At 41.7% G+C, this 20,811-nt stretch overlaps 1 protein-coding gene across 1 annotated transcript in view; it reads right to left on the bottom strand.

Moving 5' to 3' along the window:
- The window catches only part of babam2 (BRISC and BRCA1 A complex member 2), a 306,288-nt gene that overhangs the window by 234,260 nt on the left and 51,217 nt on the right, over positions 1-20,811 (bottom strand). The window contains exon 3 of the mRNA XM_039749544.1: positions 13,637-13,713. Coding sequence (XP_039605478.1) covers positions 13,637-13,713 — 77 coding nt within the window. The remainder of the gene's footprint in view (positions 1-13,636; positions 13,714-20,811) is intronic.

Genomic DNA, 20,811 nt, shown 5'->3' on the forward strand with positions numbered 1-20,811 from the left:
ACAAAAAAATTTAGGAAAATCGCCAAGCCCCACCTACCTACCCTCGCAATTCAATGAGCAGCAGGTGGCGCCAGTGCTTATTTGCGTTTTCCTTTTCACTTTTGTGGCTTCATTGTGGTTCAGGCTGAAAACGAAATTGCAAATGGGGTTGTTTCGTTTTAATTTTTGCAGGATTCTTGCATGCAGACTGCAAACTGCAAAAGAGAGATTGCATTTTCATTTTATAATTTTAAATTTTATTTTTGCAGAAACTGCCTCTCCCAGTATGGAGCAGAGGGGGAAATCAAGGAAGAATGGGTCTTTGTGCCAAACATTATGGAGGGCACTGTATCTATCACATGCACAGAAAGATAATAAATACAAAGCTTCATCTGTCTGATAGACTTACAGACTACATGACAAAACTTTCTTGGCCATTGGCAGACAACCTGAGGTAATAAGAAAAAAAAAAAACAAATGAAAACACGATGCTGTTTCACCTTTAATAGTCAGAAGTGGCCGTCTATTGAGGTTTGCAACTCAGCATAGAGGTTAGGATGTCTGACTATAAGTTTCTGTATCTTTCTTCATCTTATTTATGTCTCTCTATTATATAAAAAAAATCCTGGGACGAGATGAGACTTTTTATCCTGAAACGAGATGTGACTTTCTCAGACAGATAATTTCACATCCCGCAAGACAAGACTTTGTGCCAAGAGATTTAACCAGGCCTGGGCTGGAACTAAAAGACAAAGAGCAGATGACAAAGTAGAACTAACGTCGCAAAGAATTCAAAAACGTTGGCACCATACACAAGCAGAGCAGGTTAGAGATAACGGAAGGACTAAAATTTGAAAGTCTCAAAAAACGATCGTAAAGATCGCTTAGCGCAAACAAACAGAAATTATTACTCGATGAAATAATGTAATAGCAAAAAGTGATAGAATATATTGTTCAGATTTAAACATTAAGTCGGACACTTGTAGATTGTCTAATTTGCGTTGCCATCACGTAAAAGTAGTGTTTCTTCCCAATAAAGAGGCGTATCCAGGAGAATTAAAAGATCTGTCGTGTGGTGAAAGTGAAACGGAAAGTGGCTGGAGCATAGCGCAGGCCATGGGGTTGGCGAATGAAGTGAGCAGGGGGCAAAGCCCCCTAGTTTTGTAAAAAAAAATATATATATATTTGCATACATTCCAATCACATGGTACTTCCTGCAATTAGCTTTAAGCTTTAGACCAGACATTCTTAACCTTTTTTGAGTCACAGACCCCTTTAAGAATCTGATGAAAGCTGTGGACCCCCTTCCCCAGAAATATTCACATGAACGTAATGTACTTTATTTATCAAGATTTGATTGTCTCATATATATATGACATACATCACGTATTATTACACTTTAAAGTAAACAATCAAAAAAAAAAAACCTCCTTTTGTTATGCAAAAAGTAAAGGCCACTTATTCTAATTATGAAATACTAGTGCAGATTAAAACAGATCTACCACTACTAGGTTTTCTACTACCATTACCACAACAACATCTACTCTAAATCAACAGTACCGTCTGTATAGTGAATATAAAAGTACATTTATATCTGACCCCCTGAAACCCATCCATGGACTCCCATGGTTAAGAACGCCTGCTCCAGACTAATAGTCCACAATTTTAAGAGACTCAGATGGCACTCTTTTTATGCAGCAGGACTAACATCGGCTCACCCTGTGTCACCATCAGTAGTAAAGGCAGAAACATTTTTAACGGAAGATGAAACTTTTTGTTTACAGTGGGTTCAGAAAGTATTAAGACCCCTTCGCTTTCTGCACACTTTATTCTGTTTTAGGTTTAATTTTAAAAGGATGAGCGCAAGTGTCTAATTGTTAACTTGATGCTGATACAGATAATAATAATAATAATAATAATAATGTGGTGCTTAGGAAACTGTTATGGAGAAGAAAAAGAATTAAAATGCTTCTCAGTGCTTTTATCCTGTGTCCTGTGTGTCTGTCTGTTGGATTTAAGGGGCAACAGTGCCACCTATTGTCCACTATATATATATATATATATATATATATATATATATATATATATATATATATATATATATATATATATATATATATAGAGAGAGAGAGAGAGAGAGTCAGAGAAATGCAGGATCAGCTGTGGTTGCACACAAGCCTCAGATCTCATGGTATGTCATAGATTGTCTAACACAGTGTTTCCCAAACTCGGTCATGGTGGACCCCTGTGGCTGCAGGTTTTTGTTCCAACCAGATTCCTAATCAGTGACAACACTTGATAGCATTGATCTCATTTAATTAACTGTTTTTTTTTTTCTTTTATTCGACATTCAGAAAAGCTTAGCAGCATGATTTTTACATTTATAAGATATTAAGAAATATTTCTGCTTTTGCTATAATGCTTAACTCTCTTTTGTTGATTTCATTATACTTTGCCCTTTCTCTGTGCAGTTTTTCCCCCTTCGTTGTATCTTATCAATGACAATTTAAAACGAGCAGATCAGACACCCAGGCAAACAACACTGAATAATCAAAGGCTGCAACTACTTTAGAGTCAGACCCACTAATTAGTAAAAATTGGACCTAGACCTAGAAAAGTACAATGAAAATCAAGATGAAAATACTGTTAAAAAGAAAAAAAATACATTATTCCTATATAACTGCTCGGTACATTTTAATATATATATTTTTTTTTTTAGCAAACTTAGTTTTCTAATTTCTATGTTGTTCCCTAAACACAGGAGTTGGGAAATATCAGTTCACTTAATTAGCCCAGGAGTCCAATTAAAAACAGAATCTGGTTGGAACAAAACCCTGCAGCCCGAGGGGTTCACCAGGACCGAGTTTGGGAAACACTGGACTCCTTGTTCTTGTGCTCACAGAGCGTGTGGCCCCAACAATTCTGAAGAAGGCTCTGTAATACACAGTATAAAAGTGGCATGATGTCCATGAGTTATATGTTATCCTCGTTTTCTAAAAGAAACTGTTTATCCATCCATCCATTATCCAACCCGCTGTATATGAACTACAGGGTCACGGGGGTCTGCTGGAGCAAATCCCAGCCAACACAGGGCACAAGGCAGGAAACAAACCCCGGGCAGGGCGCCAGCCCACCACAGGGCGCAGACACACACACACACACACACACCCAAGCACACACACTTGGGACAATTTAGGATGGCCAATGCACCTAACCTGCATGTCTTTGGACTGTGGGAGGAAACCCACGCAGACACGGGGAGAACATGCAGACTCCACGCAGGGAGGACCCGGGAAGGAAACCCAGACAGGTCTCCTAACTGCGAGGCAGCAGCGCTACCACCGTACTGACCCAAGATACTGTTTAAATGAAGATCAAACTTTGATATAATTTTTCATATGTTAAAAGAGAAGAGAATATTCACATGACTCTAGTTTAGGGTTTCTTGAACATTTTTTTCTTGCCCTTTGGCCCATTCCTTGAGGTCTGTCAGAACAGAGCCGGGGGTGAATGGTTCCCCTGTTTGAAATTCAAGGACAGTCATTATGACTTTTAACCCTTGAAGATCTGTCACCCGATTATCAGAGTGGGGGTCTGTGTCCCCCTTGGAGAATCACCACTGATCGTCACAGAGGTGCAATGTCAATTTCTTAATCAACCTGTGGGGGCCCACCATGACACTCTTCAAATACAATACAATGGCAAATCGTGACCCTAATCGAAGCAACTGCAGCAACACATGACCGACCCATCTGCTCTGGATGGCGGGTTGGTTGGTTGGATGGACAGACAGAACTTTATCTCAAGGGGGGAATTTAGCCTTTACGGAAGTGCAAGAAATATAGAAATATAATAAACAGCAAAAGCAACCCTCAAACACACAAGAATTACAGTAAAGAAGGAACAACTTTGGACTTGGCTAAAGATAAGAGAGCAGTCAGTGTGAGGCCTTCTGAAATGACCCCGGCTGTTCTTGCGGTGATGATCTCACTCTTTTGTTAGCAATGAAGCCACAGTGTGGACAAACGGGTCTCTGTCTAAACAGTCGAGCTGATGCACATTGGCACCCCACCATCACTCTGACATGTGGAGTGTTCTTGTGTGCTTCATTACTATAAAATAATCTGAAAAGGATCGACAGCTTAGAAAAGTGTGTTAGAAATACTCAATGTTTCCACCTTAGAAGATTTTGTTTAATAGGTGGTACTGGTGGGTGGCACTGCTGCCTCGCAGTTAGGAGACCCGTCTGGGTTCACTTCCTGGGTCCTCCCTGCCTGTGTGGAGTTTGCATGTTCTCCCCGTGTCTGCGTGGGTTTCCTCCCACAGTCCAAAGACATGTCGGTTAGGTGCATTGGCCATCCTAAATTGTCTTGTGTGCGTGCTTGGTGTGTATGTGTGTGTGCCCTGTGGTGGGCTGGTGCTCTGCCCGGGGCTTGTTTTCTGCCTTGCACCCTATGCTGGCTGTGAATGGCTGCAGCAAAACCACCATGACCCTGTAGTTAGGATATAGCGGGTTGGATAATGGATGGATGGATGGTACTGGTTGTTGACCCATAGTGGGAATGGGAAGGGACCCTACATAGTGAAGTAGCAAACCTAAATAATTACAGGTAAAATTCCATTATAATGAATAGCTTTACAACAAAATTTTCATTACAACGAAGTATTTTCATGGTCCTGACAGTTTCCCCACATGACACGAGTCTACAGAATCCTTGTTACTATGAAGTCCATTCAGCAGATACTTTCATTACAACGAAGTGCCGAAAACACCTTGAAATGCCTGAATGAATCATCCCGAGAGCAGTTAGTTCTGTGGCCGCAGCTCAGTTGTGCACAAAGATCCCCAAACAGAAACACTGGAATTTTCTTTTCTTTCTTCGAATTTTTTTGCTGTGTTTGTTTCCTGCGGTTTTCAGTGATACCTTTTGTTTATTGCTTGTCAACATTTGGAAAACATTCATTGGAATTTAACTCATTGTCACCGTCCTATAGAAACGGCAGACACGAAAAAAACGATAACAGTTCATATTAGAAGAAAAAAAACTAATTTTTTGCAGCTCTCGATTCCGGTAAAAAGAAAAAAAAACGTTGCTAGTGAATTCAGGTTGTAAACGTATGTGAACTGCTCCGTGTGAAGATGTCGAAAAAGCCGTTTTTATGTGGTTCAGTGACGCTCGTTCAAGAAACATTCCTATTAATGCGGCACTCATTCAAGAAAAAGTGAGGTTTGTAAACTCTCTTGGGACCTCCCCAACTAGACAGCATGCCGAAGAGCGTCCCGAAGTGCGATCTCCGCGTCTCTATGGGGCAATAGCAGGCTCACAGCTATGCTGCGTCTCTCCGCCAAAGTAAACAGAAAAGATCTCCATGGGTGATGGAAAGTTAGGAGCATGTAAATTGTAAATGCAGGTAACAGGATTACTTGGTCACTGACGTGGCCACAATCCTGCCTGACTGCTGTGTCTGTGTATAGCAGAGTGGCAGATCCTGCAACAATAAATAAGTGTGCCATTCCTGTTTCAAGATGAATAAAGCTGGTTTTGCTAAAGTACTGAGACTAAGCCTTGTGTTTTGGGGTGCAAGACAGGGACTTATAGCTTAACCCTGATCTTTTATGATTCGCTTCTGTGGCGCTTCACAGGACTGCTGTGTGTCTGCTATTGCCCTGCCGCAGCAACGGACAAACAATCTTCCATAGACGCTGCAATCGCGCTTCGTGATGCACTTCAGCGTGTCGTTCCCGTTGGGTGGGGAGGGGAGGGTGGTCTCAAAAGAGTTCAGAAACCTCACAAAATGAAGAAGAAGAAAAGGACGATTCGGGTCCTGATTGATAACTGTGCTGCACACAACATGCTTCCACATTTAGATAATGTTTGCGTTGAATTTCTCCCACCCAATTGCACAGCAGTGCTTCGGCCATTGGGTTTGGGCATCACTCGTACCCTGAAAGTGTATTATCGCAAGAAAATGCTGAGAAAAATTCTCATCAGCATAACTTGTAGGCAGGAGGAGATTAAAATTAACACGAACGAAGCTACTGAAATGATTGCAAACGCCTGGATGCAAGTTAACGAAAGCACAATAGTAACAAATGCAGAATCTCATTACAACTACATTTTTTTTAGGTCCCTGGGAGTTCGCTGTAACTGAATTTTACCTGTAATTTACAGTACTGATAAACAATGATATAATATAAAGAATGTATTTTCACAACATAAAGAGGAATAAATACAAATTATTTACTGAATTACCATAGAAACATACCCATAAAAAAGACGTGCATACAGATTTTCAATAGAATCACATTCACAAAACGCACACAAAACTTTATTTCAATCACAATCCCAAAAGGTGTACATAACTAACTTCTCTTTGAGTTATAATCGTAAAGGTATGTCCACAAATGGGACTTTCTACAAATTTTTAAAATAGAAGGCACGTCCCATTTTAGGACTGCGGTTGCTAAAATGTCACCACGCCTCAGTCGTTGGAGATGTCACCTTCAGTAGATCCCAGTGTCTCACCAGTGGATAATTGCAGTGGGGGCCACCCGAGAATTTTCCGTAATGTAAACATGAACTTACTTAACTCATCATGACTAGCAAAATGTGACAGTTCACACACCTCTCAAGTCACAAAAATGAATCAAACAATGGGATGTTGATGCCAGGTCTACTCGACTGGCATTACATCACTATGATACCTTCTGACATAGTCATCATCGCACAAAATCCCATCAAACAGTTTTAAATGCTAAATAAAGCGAGTGACTCTCAACCACCGACTGGCTATGAACTGCGTAAGTTGAAATAATAGAACAGAGTGGGTTTGACGTGAAACAGGACGGGCAGAGCACACAGACAACACACACACACCGTCAGAATTAAAGTGCACACTGCACATCCGGTAGAAGCACAGAGTGCCAGGAGGCAAATAAGCAATTGAAAAAATGAATTTTCAAGCAAGTTGCCATATAGAACTTTAGTTTTGATTTATTGTGTATGAGTCGAGTTTACAAAAATGGCGTTTCTTTTTTTTCAAAGACGTTAGCGTAATAATATTATGATACGAATATGTACTTAGACAAAAGAAAAATACTTTAGGAACCAGTTGTTGTACTTAGTACAGGTGAGAACTAGTACAGATGATATCTTAAAAAAAGCAAGTTCTGGACAGCTGGCCTGTGAGAATACAGGTGGTGGACATTTAAGTATATGAACAGGCTGGCAACTGGACTAGAATGAGCTGAGTCTTTTGAAACTACACAACCACTGGCACAAGAGGTGCATCAAGGACCATTCAAAATGGGTAAAACTGAGGCCTGTAGAGGCAAAACGTCTGCCAGCTGCTCCAATCATATCAAGGGTGATGCTGTCTGTTTCTATCATTTCATCCAAGGGGCATGCCGGTTCACCTCAGACCAGAGACCAATGAACATACTAAGACAGAGAGCCACCTGTTAGACCATTATCAAGGCTGTTTTACTATTACTTTGCTTTATTCTGCTTATATTTTGTGCATTTTACTTATAATATGTTATACAGTGATCCCTCGCTATATCGTGCTTCGACTTTCGCGGCTTCACTCCATCGCAGATTTTAAATGTAAGCATATCTTAATATATATCACGGATTTCTGCGGACAATGGGTCTTTTAATTTATGTTACATGCTTCCTCAGTTTGTTTGCCCAGTTGATTTCATACAAGGGACGCTATTGGCGGATGGCTGAGAAGCTACCCAATTAGAGCACGTATTACGTATTAAATAAAACTCCTCAATGATATACGATATGCTTCCTGTGCGGTGCTTTGCACACTTAAAAGCTCTAACAGCCCGTATTGATTTTTGATTGTTTGTTTTTCTCTGTCTCTCTCACTCTCTCTGACATTCTCTGCTCCTGATGGAGGGGGTGTCAGCAGAGGGGCTGTTTGCACAGAGGATACGGACGCTCCTCTCAAAAATGCTGAAAGACTACCTTCACATCGCTCCCTTTGTCTTGCAGCCGCTTTATCGCGGTGCTTCATATTTAAAAGCCCAACAGCTCGTATTGATTTTTGATTGTTTGCTTTTCTCTCTCTCTGAAACTCTCTGCTCCTGACGCGTGCACTCCTTTGAAGAGGAAGATATGTTTGCATTCTTTTAATTGTGAGAAAGAACTGTCATCTCTGTCTTGTCATGGAGCACAGTTTAAACTTTTGACTAAAGGGTGTTCTTTCATGTCTAGAGGGCTCTAATAATGTTAACAAACGTATTTAGAAGGTAAACAGGTTTTCTATGCTCTAACTCCAAAACTATTAGATTTGTAAATAAAGAATCCTACTTCGTGGAAATTCATTTATCGCAGTAGAGTCTGGAACGGATGAACCGCGATAAACAAGGGATTACTGTATAACTGTGCTGAGAATATTTATAAACTGTGTGGGAGAGTTTCTAAGGGCTTAAAATATATAAAAATAACCATACAAACATATGGTTTGTACTTCGCGGATTTTCATCTATCGCAGGGGGTTCTGGAACACAACCCCCGCGATTGAGGAGGGATTACTGTATAATAAAACACTATGCCAACACTGATGCTCTGTACAAGAGAGGACAGAGACGACTATACTTCATTAGAAGGCTGGCGTCCTTCAACATCTGCAATAAGATGCTGCAGATATTCTACCAGACGGTTGTGGTGAGCGCCTTCTCCTACGTGGTGGTGTGCTGGGTAGGCAGCATAAAGAAGAGGGACGCCTCACGCCTGGACAAACTGGTGAGGAAGGCAGGCTCTATTGTAGGTACGGAGTTGGACAGTTTGACATCCGTGGCAGAGTGACGGGCGCTGAGCAGACTCCTGCCAGTCATGGAGAATCCACTGCATCCACTGAACAGGATCATCTCCAGACAGAGGAGCAGCTTCAGAGACAGACTACTGTCACCGTCCTGCTCCACTGACAGACTGAGGAGACCCCACACTATGAGACTCTTCAATTCCACCCGAGGGGTAAACGTTAACATTATACAAAGTTATTGTCTGTTATACCTGCCTGGCACTCTCCACCTTGCATTTTTTAACTTGCACTGGTTTTTGATTGTTCTTTAATTTAATATTGTTTTTATCAGTATGCTGCTGCTGGAGTATGGGAATTTCCCCTTGGGGATTAATGAAGTATCTATTTATCTGTCTGTCTGTCTGTCTGTCTTCCTTCTAAGGTCTGTTTGTCCAGTCCCTTAAAGCAAACTGATTGGCAGTGTGACGAAGGAGGAAGTGTAAGTATGACGTGCACGAGGAGGAGTGAAGGCACACGCTACAAGGGTCGCCTTCAAAGACGAAAAGTATTAAAACCAGACAGAGGAGGCACCTTGAAAATAATGACAGACTCTGAGAGGCGCTCGAGAATGGGAGACACTTAAGGACAAGTGAATACAGAGGAAAGGTGCTGAAAGTACAAGTAGGGCAAGAGATAGCAAATATTTTTAAATGACTCTATAACCAATCTTCGACAAGTGCCATAGCTAGTCCATGAATAAATGTGTAACTGCCTGTTGTGGTGCACTAGATACAGATTTAAGGAAAGGTGGGCATATCGAACTACGATGGAAGTCAACCCCGACAGTGTGGTATAAGAGCATGGGATTCAAGGCATTCTGCTATGATCTACGAAATAAAGCGTAGTTTAGATATGAACACAGGGTCACCTTAGGACTCCACCATGACAAAACACGTATTCTGTCTCATTTTTAAAAAATCAGTTTGTTATAATATTAACTAATGATGAGCCGGACTGGTGAATTTCCGATAATCCTGAAGCTCACGTGAGAAAACTGAAAAAAATGTTAATGGTCTTACGACTGATTCTTTTGCCTTTAAGTATAATAAGTTGATTCTTGGGTTTAGTTAATTTATTTTTTACTGAAAAATACTCAAGCATGGTATAACAGATTATTATGGGTAGTTCCTCACTAACTGTGAATTAGTGCACTGTAACTGATATCAGAGATCTCTTTTAGCAAATCATTATATTAACTATATACAGTACAAATTAAGCCACTTTAGTTGTATTGCAGTTTTAAATAGCCTGACCCACATACAAGTTAAGCTCATTACAGCTTTTTGCAGAATATTCAGCTTAATACTAATGCTCTTGATCAGCTTGTCCTAAAATGGACCTGCAGCCAGTGTAAAGACAGAGCTCTCGTGTTCTGTGACCTTTTCACCGACTGCACAAAGACAGCAGGAGGACAATCCTAATAATTGGTTTGATGTGAGCAATTTAACAGCCTGGTACTTAATAATAAAGTACTTTTTCGCCTTACCATTTGTTTAAATATCTGAGGCTCTATCCACCCAAAATGCAAGTGTTACCTTATTTAGTCTACCTGTTCATTTTCTAAGCCTGCTTTATCAGTTACAAAGTAGTAAGAAGGCAGAGGCCATCCTCCCCTTGTCCAAGAGATCCAATCCTGAGAAGGATGGCAGCTCATCACAGGACCCTCTCATTGACAAAAGGTCTGTTCATCAATCGCATAACATGTCTCTGGACGGTGGGAGGAAACCCATATGAAAGGCACTCCCGCCAGGAATTAATTAGGTCCTAGTGTGATGAGACCACCACGGTGCCATCCTCACTTTATTAAATTCTGCACAGAGATAACAGTCACAGCCTACAAGCATAAGGCTGCTGCAAAATACGATTGCTATGAACAGAAGACAAGTTTCAACAAGAAGGGGCCCTCAGGCTATCACTAACTCCAATTATAGCATTGTGATAACTCATGGAAAACAAAAGTCTGAGTTTACTTCAGTCCTAAAGTCTGACATCAGTGACCCACTTTTAATGTTCAGTTCAAAAAGCTCTTGAAGTGGTCAATTCATCTCTCTGCACACAAAAAAAGATCTCTGCTCTGCCGCAGACGACTTTCAAATTTTGACCTCTGACCAGTTTGGCCACAGCAGACAGTTAATAAAGCCTTGATGGATTAGGCCACATGTGACTTGAGCCGCAGTTTGGGGCAAAGGAGGGCATCAGAGCTTAAATGAACTAGAAGAGTGAGATTACAGGCAGAAATAGAGCCAGGCCTACTGGCCCTCCTTTGGAAAAAAATGGTACAATTTGCATTTGTTATACGGTTATTTTTAGCTGTTTTGGGGTATTTATACATGGACTTTATTGTTAAAGTCAGTTTCACAACTGGTTTAATAATTTAAAAGCTTTTTTAAGGGGTTATTTTATTTACACGATAACCACCTTCTTGAATAGATGTTAAATTATAAATTGACAATCATCATGCAGCACTTCATTCCTTTGTAGGTTTTAGATAGATGATTGATGGCAGCAGCCCTGGATATCAGTGCCCAGTAGGAAGCCAGCAGGGCATGCTGGAAGATGAAGTCTGGCAGAGGGCACATGACCCAGAAGTGCTTCCATCGGGCAGTGGCCCTGGCACCAGAAGTACTCCCAGGTCCTTAATAAAAGGGATCACACTCCCTTACCCAGGCGAGTCAGAGATGGGAGGACATGGAGCAACACTCGAATGGAGGAGGGCAGTGCGGTGGTAAGAAAAAGGTAGATAGATACATAAAGAAAGAAAGGCACTATATAATAGAGAGAGAGAGAGAGATAGATAGATAGATAGATGTGAAAGGCACTATATAATAGATAGATAGATAGATAGATAGATAGATAGATAGATAGATAGATAGATACTATATTATAGTGTCCCCAATGTATTTTTTGTGGGTTAATAGGACAATTCCCATGCTGATTATATTTATTAAACAAATCTCCTTTTTCCAATCCTTTCTTGAAGCCTTCCTGAACATATCCTGCTAATCTTTTCTTTAGTGCTCCGTTCTTCTCTTCTGAATATGTCTTATGGTTAAGGCTCAGATTGATCTTTATTTGTCCCCAGGGGGTGATTTGGCTTTTTACAGAAGCTGTTTAAATAAACAATGTCAAGAAACACTTCTGGAGCTACTTTATGCCAAGAGCAAATCATCTGTATAGCACCTCACTGGGACTGTGACCGACAAGTCAGACGTTTTCTTTCTCTTTAAATGTTATTCATTTTTCAGTCATTCTACTCCATCAACACCGCTTTTAGCAGTACATAATAGGACCTCATGATTTGCTTACTACTCGTTTCTGGCCTTTGCTTTCATCTTGTCCCTTGGCATTGGTGACTCGGCCTTGATTGTTTTCCTGGTTTTGACCCTTTGTTATTCATTTCGATGAGGTCTTTTGGCTTCGTTTAAGATCTCACGTGGTGAGCATACAACAAAATAATTGACATACAGTATTGATTATGCAACAAAAGCAAAGTGAGACTTTTTCAGGGATTTTTTAATATTATTTGCTGTTGTCCAGCATGCATCACCATAAATGTTCTATCATAAACTTTTTTTTATCTTTATTGACCATGAAAATTATTCTCGTCCATCACTAAAAAATACATGGATTAAGTAACATATATTTTTTTAATAAAGTATCCCTGTAAAGTATATGTTTGAACTTTAAAAACCTAAGCCCATTTGGGCCTGTGCTAGCTTTGATACCTGCCTGTTGAGTTTGGGGTCAGGCTGCCTGGGGTGATTAGTGTTTCTGGGTTCTGGAATAGGTGAGTACTGGTCTGGTTTATGATACGTGGAAATTCAGAACAAACTACCAAGGCATTTAACCCTGACAACCTTCAAGAAGCATCTGAATGAGATGCTGTGACATCTTAGCTATTTGCTAAACAAACAAGCTAGAAATGGACTGAATGGTCAAATTGCTTTTGTTCCATTGTTCTTGTGATCCTGTTTTCAGATCTCGACCCCTTTTGACCTCTTGTGTGGGTGTGCTCACAATAATCAGGAACAATCAGGAGAAAAAACAGTGGATAGGATCAAGGAAAAAAAAAGTGTAGTCAGTAAACAAGATAAGGTCAAAAAGTGTAGAAAAAAGAATTGTAAGTTAAAATACCAGAGTTTAGTTCAAAACCCACACTAGACCTTTTCCCTAAATACAGGTATATTTATAATCAACAAAGATTTGATGGGCGTTTTAGATTTGTCCAAAAGTTAGGATATAGAATGCAGTGCGCCACCATCTTACATAGGTAATGGTGAACAATGTTTCAAATCATGGAGATGGGGAACACATGACTGGCAATAGTGTCACTGCCATAATCCAAAATATCCACATTACAATGAAATACGCACAAAATGCAGCATCGGCTTTCAAAATGACACACAAAACGGACCACAAATCAGTTCCTGACTTGCAGAACCCCGGAATCACAACAATCAGTTACACAAATAAGCAAAATATACTCAGGCCTTACAGAATAAAGGAATTCTCTGTCCAAAAATACTATACATATATATAAATATGTATTTTTTATAGGTCAGTTACCCCATGTGATTTGCAGCAAAAAAACGCATGCCTTTTGCACATTGTGAGAACTGACAGGCGGATTATGTAACACAAGCAACATGAGACTCTGGCTTATTCTCAAGGATGTTTTTCATATTGTTTGCTGTGGCCCAGTGTTGGTCTCCATAGATGTCCATTCCATGATAAACTTTGTTATCTCCATGTACGTGGGGTAAGTAACATATTAAAAATATATAACTGTTAGAGAGTGTATTCCTTTAAAGAATGACAGCTTTCAAAAATGTTTACTTACACTTTAGGATTTCTCCAGCGTAGGGGATGTGCAACTTGAATCTGTCACAGCAGGGGCCCAAGGTGAGTGAAGAGCACCTGAAAAGAGAGACACGGAGAGAAACTGAATAACACACAGTGACAGTCCGGGTTGGCATCAGCTGCCCATCAACAGACACAAGTCGGGTACCGTGGACACAGGACAACCAAGAGATGGTGCAAAGTAAGGCTTAGTGCTTTCATTTTCAAATCCATTAATCTCAAAGCTGCCAACAGTACAAGTGCTCCTTCCATTATAAATGAATAATCCATAATAATAACAGACATGCTGGTGGAGGGTAAAATGTCCAATAAATAAATAAATATTCAAATTATAAAAATTGGGTTAAAATCACTGACAGAATCCTGTCCTTTAAAACAATCCATGACGCTTCCATTCAAAAACCGACACCTCCTCTGCTTAGGGGTCTCTGTGGCCAGAGGAGATATCCGCCAACAGACAATGTCAACCTTTAATGGGCTCTGGTCCACGGCCACCGGCCACGGCCATCCCAGGCTCTCAGCGGGGCGCCGTATTAAGCCCTGCTCCTGTCTCCCACAACTGGTCTTCGGCCTTCAGCTGGGAAATGTCCAAAGCTCCAGGTGTGCACAGCAAGAGCCATCTCTGCCTCTTAAGTGCCAGCCGGGTGGTCCTCTAGGGGAGCATTCCCAACCACCTGTCTTCTCTCTACAGTAGCACTGACTCTACCAGGACTCTGCAGATCCTTCTCCTTCACTTCATCTTCACCTCCTGTCTCTTTTTATTCAGACTCCCTGCTGCTTGCTCAGGCTCCTCTCTAAACTCCATTCAATGCCGTGATCACGGAATGCATGGCCAGCCACTTTCCCATCAACACCCCTGAGCTCCTCATGCATTGGCGCCCATCCATAGCTTGAGCGCCCCGTTTTATTTCTTTTTTTAAAAATTGCAACCCATCACAGATGTCATCAGTCGCTCGACCACACTCACAGGAGATGAACCAAGCCCTTTAGAAGACACATACAAGAGTCAGAATAAATCAGGTCACAGATTAACTACAAAGACATGGAGAGAACTCTCAGGGAGCGTCAAATCTCAGTAAAGAGGTACACAAAAGGATGAAGGTTCTGAAGGCCCGGTCGGGTTCCACTGACTCAAATTCAGACAAAGGGACCGGTGTGCTGCTACAGTTGAAGCCAAAATTATTAGCCCCCCTGGAATCATGGAACATTTTCCTAAACTTCTTCCCAAAGTTTGCAACATTGATGAAACTTGATATAATCAAACATCCACCAGTGCTATTTACTAGCTTTTGATACATTTTGTAATATAAAATATATTTTTAGTCTTGCTTTATATCAAATATAGTAAAAAAATGGGGTGGTCAAAAATATTAGCCCCACTAATTAACCAATCAGCTTCCTAACCACAACTGTACAGTCAATTGGCTTCCTAACAACACTCAATCAGCATAAAAAGACTCCCAAAGAACAGGGCTCTTGAACACGAGAGGGACTTCTGTTACTGACCATGCCAAAGACAAAGGAAATCAGTCTGGAGCTCAGAAAGAAGAGGCTCATGATAAGGGGCAATGCTACCCTGCCATTTCCAAGCGATTCACAGTGTCTAGAACTGCTGTACGTTGCATCATTGCCAAGTACAAGGAGACAAATTCTGTTAAAAACAAACCTGGCCGTGGCTGTAAGCGCAAGATTTCAAGAACTCTGGAGAGAAAAATAGTTAGAGATGTCAGCAAGGAACCCTGGACATCTGCCAAGATGATTGTTGCTGACCTGGCCTCTTCTGGAGTTGATGTTTCAAGGAACACAGTTGTGAGGGCTCTTCACAGTGGTGGGCTTCACGGGCATCGTCCCAGAAGAACCCCTTTACTCAAAGAGCGGCACATCACAGCCCGACTGAGGTTTGCCCGTGAACATTTGAAATGTAAAGATGATTTTTGGAAGTCTGCGCTTTGGTCTGATGAGACTAAACTGGAACTGTTTGGGCACATGGATGTTGCTTATGTTTGGCGAAGAAAGGGACAGGCCTTCAACCCTAGGAACACAGTTGGTGGTGGGAGCATCATGCTGTGGGGCTGTTTTGCAGCCTCAGGCACAGGGAGCCTTGTTCGGGTGCATGGCATCATGAAAAAAGAAAATGATGTTGACATTCTGAGGGAGAATATGCAGAAATCTGCTCGTAGTCTAGGCTTAGGTCGTCGCTGGGTCTTCCAACAAGACAATGACCCAAAGCATACATCAAAATGAGTTCAACAGTTTTTCAAGGATACCAAAACCAAGATCTTGGAGTGGCCCGCACAGAGCCCAGACCTCAATCCCACTGAGAATCGGTGGCGAGTGCTCAAAGTGAATGTCCATGCTCGGAAACCACGCAATTTGGACCAGCTAGAACAATTTACAATGGAGGAATGGACCAAAATCCCTTAGGAGACCTGTGCTAATCTAGTAAAGACCTACTCTAATAGATTGTTGTCAGTTGTGGCTCAAGAAGGGTACAGTATTGACTATTAATGGGCATGGGGCTAATAATTTTGGATGTCTCATTTTTGCCCTTTCTTGTTTCCACTCAGTGTGTCAATAAAATATCCAAACTACAATTAGTGGACCTTGTTATTTTGGACACAGATACGCTTTAAAAAACAAACTGTTGTTGTTAATGGTCATTTTCATATTGGAATCAGGAGTGTTGCCTAATTTCATAAGGGGGCCTAATAATTTTGGCCACAACTGTATCTACGGTGCAGGGCGACAGCAGCTTTGAGAGAGAAAATAAAATCAGAAAATGGCACGGAATGGTCTGAATTTAAGCAGGGATCTCAAATGAGAAGACAATGACTAAATAAACACACAGCACATGTAGCTGGAATCAGAGCAGAAGTCATAATCAAATGAAAAAAAAGAAAAATGGCTACACATAACCAGAAGCAAAAAAATGTGAGCCATACTGTAACTCGTAGTCAGTGGATAGAAAGTTGTCGTAACCGTAAACTCAAAATTAATAATAATAAGAGACCCTGAGGTTTTTTTTTCTTTTGGTTGTGTACCCCAGTTTCAAAGACCAGGAAGTGTTTGAAGCGGACCTTTCAACCACTGCGGCGACTCCTGTTTGACTGGCCTAGCGACAGCATAGCAACCATCAACAATCCTATCCCAAAATGGAGGCACTCAAAATCAGAGCTATTATTTTAATTTTTAATAACGTTAAAAGCACATTGGAACACAAAGTAAATATAAACGATGGATTTCCAGACCTTCAAAAGTAGACTCATATAATTTATAAAAGACTTTTCTTCAAAATACACCATACAACAAAAGGTTTGTGGACACCTGAGCACCACACCTATATGAACTGGTTGGACATCCCAGTCCAAAACCATGAGCACTAATATGAAATCCACCCCACCCCTGTGTGGGTGTAGCAGCCTCCACTCTTCTTTCCACACGATTCTGGAGTTTGTCTGTGGGAATTTGTGCCCATTTGTAAGGGTCAGGTACTGACATTTGAACGAGAAGACCAGGCCCCCAATCGCCGTTCCAATTATAATTCCAAAATAAAGTTCAACAGTGTTCAACGTGTGCAGAGTGGCATAGTGGCTAGTTAAGGCTTTGGACTACAAACCCTGAGGTTATGGGTTCAAATTCGGCTACAGACACTATGACCCTTAGCAAGTCACCTTACATGCCTGTGGTCCAACCGAAAACACAAAGCAAATGGAACCCATCGTATCTCAAATGTTGTAAGCTGCCTTGGACAAAAGGCGTCAATCAAATAAGTAAACATAACGCAGTAGGGTAGTGGTCAGGTCACTTTGCAGGCCACACAAGTTCTTCCATGTCTTTATGGACCTGGCTTTCTTCACTGAGGCACAGTCATGCTTTAACAGAAAAGGACTGTCCCCAAGCTGCTGCCACAAAATTGGAATTGCGCTGTTGTCTAAAATGTCTTTGTCTGCTGTAGCATTAATTGGACCCTTCATTGAAACCAAGGGGCCGAGCCCAAACCCTGTCATGATCCGTCCTCCACCTAACTTTACAATAGTCACTATGTAGTCCTGAAGGTACCGTTCTCCTGGCATCGACCAAACCCAGATTCATCCATCAGACTGCCAGAGAGTGATGTGTGATTCTTCCCTCCTGACATCACGTTCCCACTGCTTCAGAGTCCAACATGAGCAAGCTTTACACCACTCCAGTCGACGCCTGAGTGATCTTAGACTCCACCACAAAAAACCCATTTCACAAAGCTCCCGACACACAGTTCTTGTGCTGATGTTGCTTTCACAGGCAGTTTGGCACTCTGTTCTTTGTGATGCCACAGAGGGGAAGCCATTTTTACCAGCTTCAGCACATGGTGGCCCCGTGCTGTTAATGTGCATCGGTGTTGCTCCTCAACGCTTCCACTCCACAATAACAGCACTTTTAGTTGACTTACCACTGGAGAAAGTTCATAAACTAACTTGCAGAAAGGTGTCATCCTATGACAGTGCCATGTTTAAAGTCCCTAAGCTCTTCTGTAAGCCCTCTTCTACTGCCAGTTTGTGTCAATGGAGGCCAAATGGCTGTAGGCCTGAGTTTATTCACCTGGTAGCCATGAAACATCTGAACTTACTCAATCATTTGGAGGGCTGACCACATACTTTGGTCATAAAGCGTATGCTTACCTCAAGGACACAGCACCAGGAATCTGTGAGAAAATGTACGACAGTACGTCCAGTTTACGCTTCTTGTCACAAGCATAGGGAAACATGTATCTTAAATTGAAACCTTTACTGCTTCAAAGTGGACAAATTATCTAAGTTTTAAGTTTCACCACTGGACCCAAAGCAGGAATAAGTGGAGGCATTTTTTAAAATAAAAAAAGCTTCACTTTAGAACACAATTTCAATATACTGGTTAGTGTTTCAACCAGGATTGCTCTTCTGGATGGGGTTTATGTTCCCTTTTAATGCCTGATGTTGTTCACTTCTGATTTTCTGTTTATATTAATACTGCTTATGTTTACCATACCATATGTCTCTGTGTTTAGGCCTTTGTAATATTCCTTCTATTTTGTGGGTGGTTCCCTAAGAGGCGGGGCCTACCTGTCCATCACCACCAGGGACTGCCCTCAAAGGCTGAGGTAATCCCACAGTTCCTTGCGGTTCATTCAAGTGTACCTGGGTGTTGGTGAGTCTGTGCTTTGTTGGATTTTTGAACTTTTTGTTTGGCTCTGATTTTGGCCCCTCTTTCCGACTTTAATCATCTTGAATCGTATTGACTTCTTGTGCCTCACTAAGCTTCACATTCTCACAGAGCATTTTTGGAAAGAGGTGTCATGGTGGCACAGTGGTAGCACTGCTCCCTCACAGTGAGGAGACCAGGATTTGTGTCCCGGGTTCTCCCCATGTCTACGTGGATTTCGCGTAGGTTAAGTGGATTGGCCCGTGTGTGTGTGGCTTGTGTGTTTGCCCTACAGTGGACTGGCCCCCCCTGCCTTGTGCCCTGTGGTGGCTGGGATAGACATCTGCACTCCCCACGACCCTGGTCTGCATTAAGTGGGCTAGAGATTTTTGGAAAGAATAAATCTTTTATTTTGCCAGATCCCGCGCTTGCACTTGTTACTAGCTGGATTTTGATCAATTCCCTCTGTTGTGGACATTTTTGGAATTTTTTGGGACTTACAAATAACCTCAAAAATGACAAAAGTTATCCTTTAATTTATTTTGTCTCTTTTTTTTCCTGTGTTTTCTTTTGAACTTCTAATGTTCTTTTTGAGTATAAAGTCACTTGATGTGTTCAACTTGATTGTGTACAATGTTATTTTCTTCAAATATTTAAAAAAATAATGTATTTGTTTTGAATGATCTTGTTTTGTAGTTTTATCTTATAATGTGTTCTTTAGTGTCACTCAGTTAAATACAATGTATTATTGTTAATACTATTGATATTGTAATATATTACTATATAATAATATAAATAATTATATATATATTAATATTGTAATATTAACAATATTGTAATATTTGTTAATCCTGAGACTTCATGGGATCCCCTCGAGGTTGCTGGATGTCATGGCCGGCCTGTACACTGGTACAGTGAGTGCTGTGCAGAGCACAGGCAGACCCTCTGTTTTTTTCCCAGTTGATTCTGGGGTCTGTCAGCGGTCTGTTCAATGCTTGCCTGGACTGGGTATTGGGCAGAGTCGTGGGGTCCAGCGGCTGTGGGGTATCTGTTGGTAAAGAGAGACTCACTGATCTTGACTTAGCCGACGAAATGACAGATGTCCAGGGACCTTGCCCCACCAGGATGCTGGATGTATGGAAATACCGGAAGGAAGACAGTGTTTTCCCTGGGCCACAAGGGGGCTGCACCCCTGGGTTGTACGGGGGCCACTGAGATGGAGGATCCAACCCTATGCTTCACCGTGGCCAACACCAGGAGGAGCCTGGATAGCCCTTGGACTTGAATATGCAGCACTTTCGCCACACTTGGGAGTGCTGCCGGAAGGAGGAATAAATTCCCCTGCAGCACTTCTGATACACACGGAAGTGCTGCCGGATGTTAATCGGGGGCCACCTGCGACACATCCAGAGACTGATTAAAAGGGGGCACCTAACTCCAATCAGGGAGCCGGAGTCAGGTGGGAGAAGGACAGAGTTTGCCAGTGAGGAGTTGGAGGCGGCCGAAGAAGCAGAGAGGAGTCCTAAGAGCCTGTGTTTAGGTGATTGTGCACTGTATGTTGTCTTAGGGGGTGCAGGTTGTAATAAACGTGTCTTATTGAAGACTTTCTGTGTCAGCCTGTCAGTGTCCGGGTCCAACTATCCACACCGACAATGCTTTGATCTTCACAGAGTCAATGGAGGCTCTGATGGGGCTCTCAAGAGAATGAGTGATGAGTCCAAGTGCCCAAGTGTCCAAGGCCTTTAATGACCTCTTAGGCATGGCCATCAGCAGTGTGTCTGTCTGTCTGTCTACGCAGAGAGTGTCAACCTTGTCTAGAGGTTTATTTACCTTGGCATCGACATTAATGTCTCTGGTGACTCTTCCTATGAAGTCAGTAGACAGATTGGGACAGTATGTATGGGGGGGGTCATGAGGTCACTGGAAAGGGGTGTGTGGCGCTCCTGATATCTCTGCAAGAGGACAAAAGTCCAAGACTTTAGAGTCCTGGTGCTTCCT

This window comes from Polypterus senegalus, chromosome 3 (assembly GCF_016835505.1).
Source record: "Polypterus senegalus isolate Bchr_013 chromosome 3, ASM1683550v1, whole genome shotgun sequence".
Lineage (NCBI taxonomy): Eukaryota > Metazoa > Chordata > Cladistia > Polypteriformes > Polypteridae > Polypterus > Polypterus senegalus.